General features: G+C 44.1%; 1 protein-coding gene across 1 annotated transcript; it reads left to right on the plus strand.

Annotated features, from left to right (window-relative positions):
- Window positions 1-1,295: 1,295 nt before the first annotated feature.
- LOC127264366 (uncharacterized) lies at window positions 1,296-1,999 on the plus strand. The gene is made up of 2 exons (XM_051293848.1): window positions 1,296-1,403; window positions 1,532-1,999. Exons 1-2 carry the CDS (start codon window positions 1,296-1,298, stop codon window positions 1,997-1,999), a joined length of 576 nt encoding a protein of 191 aa, XP_051149805.1.
- Window positions 2,000-2,283: the final 284 nt, after the last annotated feature.

A 2,283-nucleotide genomic window follows, 5' to 3' on the forward strand; every position in this document is an offset into this window, starting at 1 on the left:
ATATCTTCAGCGATCTCCTAGACTCCTGCACATAAGTATTCTTGGATGACTTCTCGGTATATGGCAAGACATTTTCCAGATGCCTGAACAATTTGGAAAAAGTGCTTCTCCGCTGCATTGAGACTGATCTCGTGCTGAACTGGGAGAAGTGTCATCTTATGGTAAATGAAGGGATTGTCTTGGGCCATAAGATCTCATCTGCCAAAATTGAGGTGGATAGATCAAAAGTTAGTTCAATAAAAAAGATGCCAGCGCCCTCGAATGAGAAAGGAGTGCGAAGTTTCCTTGGACATGCGGGGTTCTACCGCCGTTTCATCAAGGGCTTCAGTCAAATCACGCAACCACTTACATCACTGTTGTGCAAGGATTCTCAATTTCACTGGTCAAGCGAGTGTGAGGAGGCTTTCCGAGTGTTGAAGGAGAAGCTGACCTCCGCTCCTATAATTTTAGCACCAGTGTGGAGTGAGCCATTCGAGCTGATGACGGATCCGAGCGACTATGCCGTCGGAGCTGTACTAGGACAATGTGTAGAATCCAAGTTGAATGTCATCTATTATGCAAGTAAATCACTGGATTCCGCTCAGAAGAATTACACTACAACCGAGAAGGAGCTGCTAGCTATTGTCTTCGCTTTCGAGAAATTCAGACAATATATTATCGGAAGCAAGACCATTGTTCACACTGACCATGCAGCTATTAAGTATTTGATGGAGAAGAAGGAGACAAAGGCCCGCTTGATCAGATGGGTTTTGTTGCTCCAAGAATTTGACATAGAAATCAGGGATAAGTAGGGGAAAGAGAATCATCTGGCAGATCACCTCAGTAGGTTAAGGCAAGAAGAGGACATATCTCCAGGAATTAACGAACAATTCCCAGATGAGAAGCTATTCCTGGTGCAAGCGAAGGAGCCATGGTTTGAGGACCTGGCCAATTTCCTAACTACAGGACAGTTTCCAGCACATACTGTACAACGGGAAAAGAAGAGATTGCTCAGTTTGGCAAAGGACTATTTTTGGGATGAACCCTATTTGTTTAAGATCAGCTCAGATGGGATAATCCCGCTGATCTTGAATGAATGTCATGGGTCCCATGTAGGAGGATATTTCGCTGGCCTGCGCACAACGGCCAAAGTTTTGCAGTCAGGCTTCTTTTGGCCTACCCTACAGAAAGATGCTGATGCCTTTGCCAAATCTTGCGACAAGTGCCAAAGATTGGGATCTATTTCGAAGAGGGATGAGATGCCCTAAACTGGAGTCTTGTTTGTGGACATATTTGATGTATGGGGGATAGACTTTATGGGTCCCTTTCCGCCTTCTAATGGGAAATTATACATTCTGGTGGCAGTGGATTACGTGAGCAAGTGGGTTGAAGCGCAAGCGCTCGCCACTAATGATGCTCGATCTGTGATCCGCTTCCTAAAATATACCATATTCCCAAGGTTTGGGGTCCCCAAAACGATAATAAGCGATGAAGGCGGGACTTTGTGAATAAGGAGCTGCAATCTTGCTTTCAACAATATGGTGTCCGCCAGCATCTGACTACCCCCTATCATCCGCAAGCGAGCGGTCAGGTGGAAGTTTCAAATAGAGAGATTAAACACATCCTCCAGACCACAGTAAATAAAAGTCGCAAGAATTGGGCAGAGAAATTGAATGATGCATTGTGGGCATATAGAACAGCCTTCAAAACTCCAATTGGAATGTCCCCTTATCGGCTTGTATATGGAAAAGCCTGCCACCTACCTCTGGAACTTGAGCATCGCGCGTATTGGGCCATCAAGTATCTCAACTTTGATCTTCTCCCAGCACAGGAGAAGCACGCCAAAAGATTGCTCGATCTGACTGAGTTCCGTTACCTTGCATATGAAAGCGCTAAACTCTACAAGGAAAGGATGAAATTCTATCATGACAGGAAGTTGAAGAAGAAGGAATTCACTGTGGAATCCAATGTTCTTTTATACGACACTAGGCTTCCTGGTCAGACAAGTGCTGCCAAGTGAAGCCATAAGGATCAATAATTTGGAAACCCCAGGAGAAAGAAACTCCTTCCTGGTCAATGGAGCGAGACTGAACCCCTATATCGAAGGGCTTGTATTGCAGCAGGCCAGTGCAGATGTTAATCTGATAGAGGTTCAGAATCTCGTTCGATGATAGAATTTTGTGAAGAAGATCCAGAAACCTAGTATTATATCTGCCAATTTTACAGCTTTCTTTTATCGCTTTCCTAGTTAGAATTTACCACTTTTATAGTTAAAATTTACAAGTATTCTTTATCGCTTTTATA

The sequence above is a fragment of the Andrographis paniculata genome, unplaced genomic scaffold (genome assembly GCF_009805555.1).
Source record: "Andrographis paniculata isolate CXL003 unplaced genomic scaffold, ASM980555v1 Contig70END, whole genome shotgun sequence".
Lineage (NCBI taxonomy): Eukaryota > Viridiplantae > Streptophyta > Magnoliopsida > Lamiales > Acanthaceae > Andrographis > Andrographis paniculata.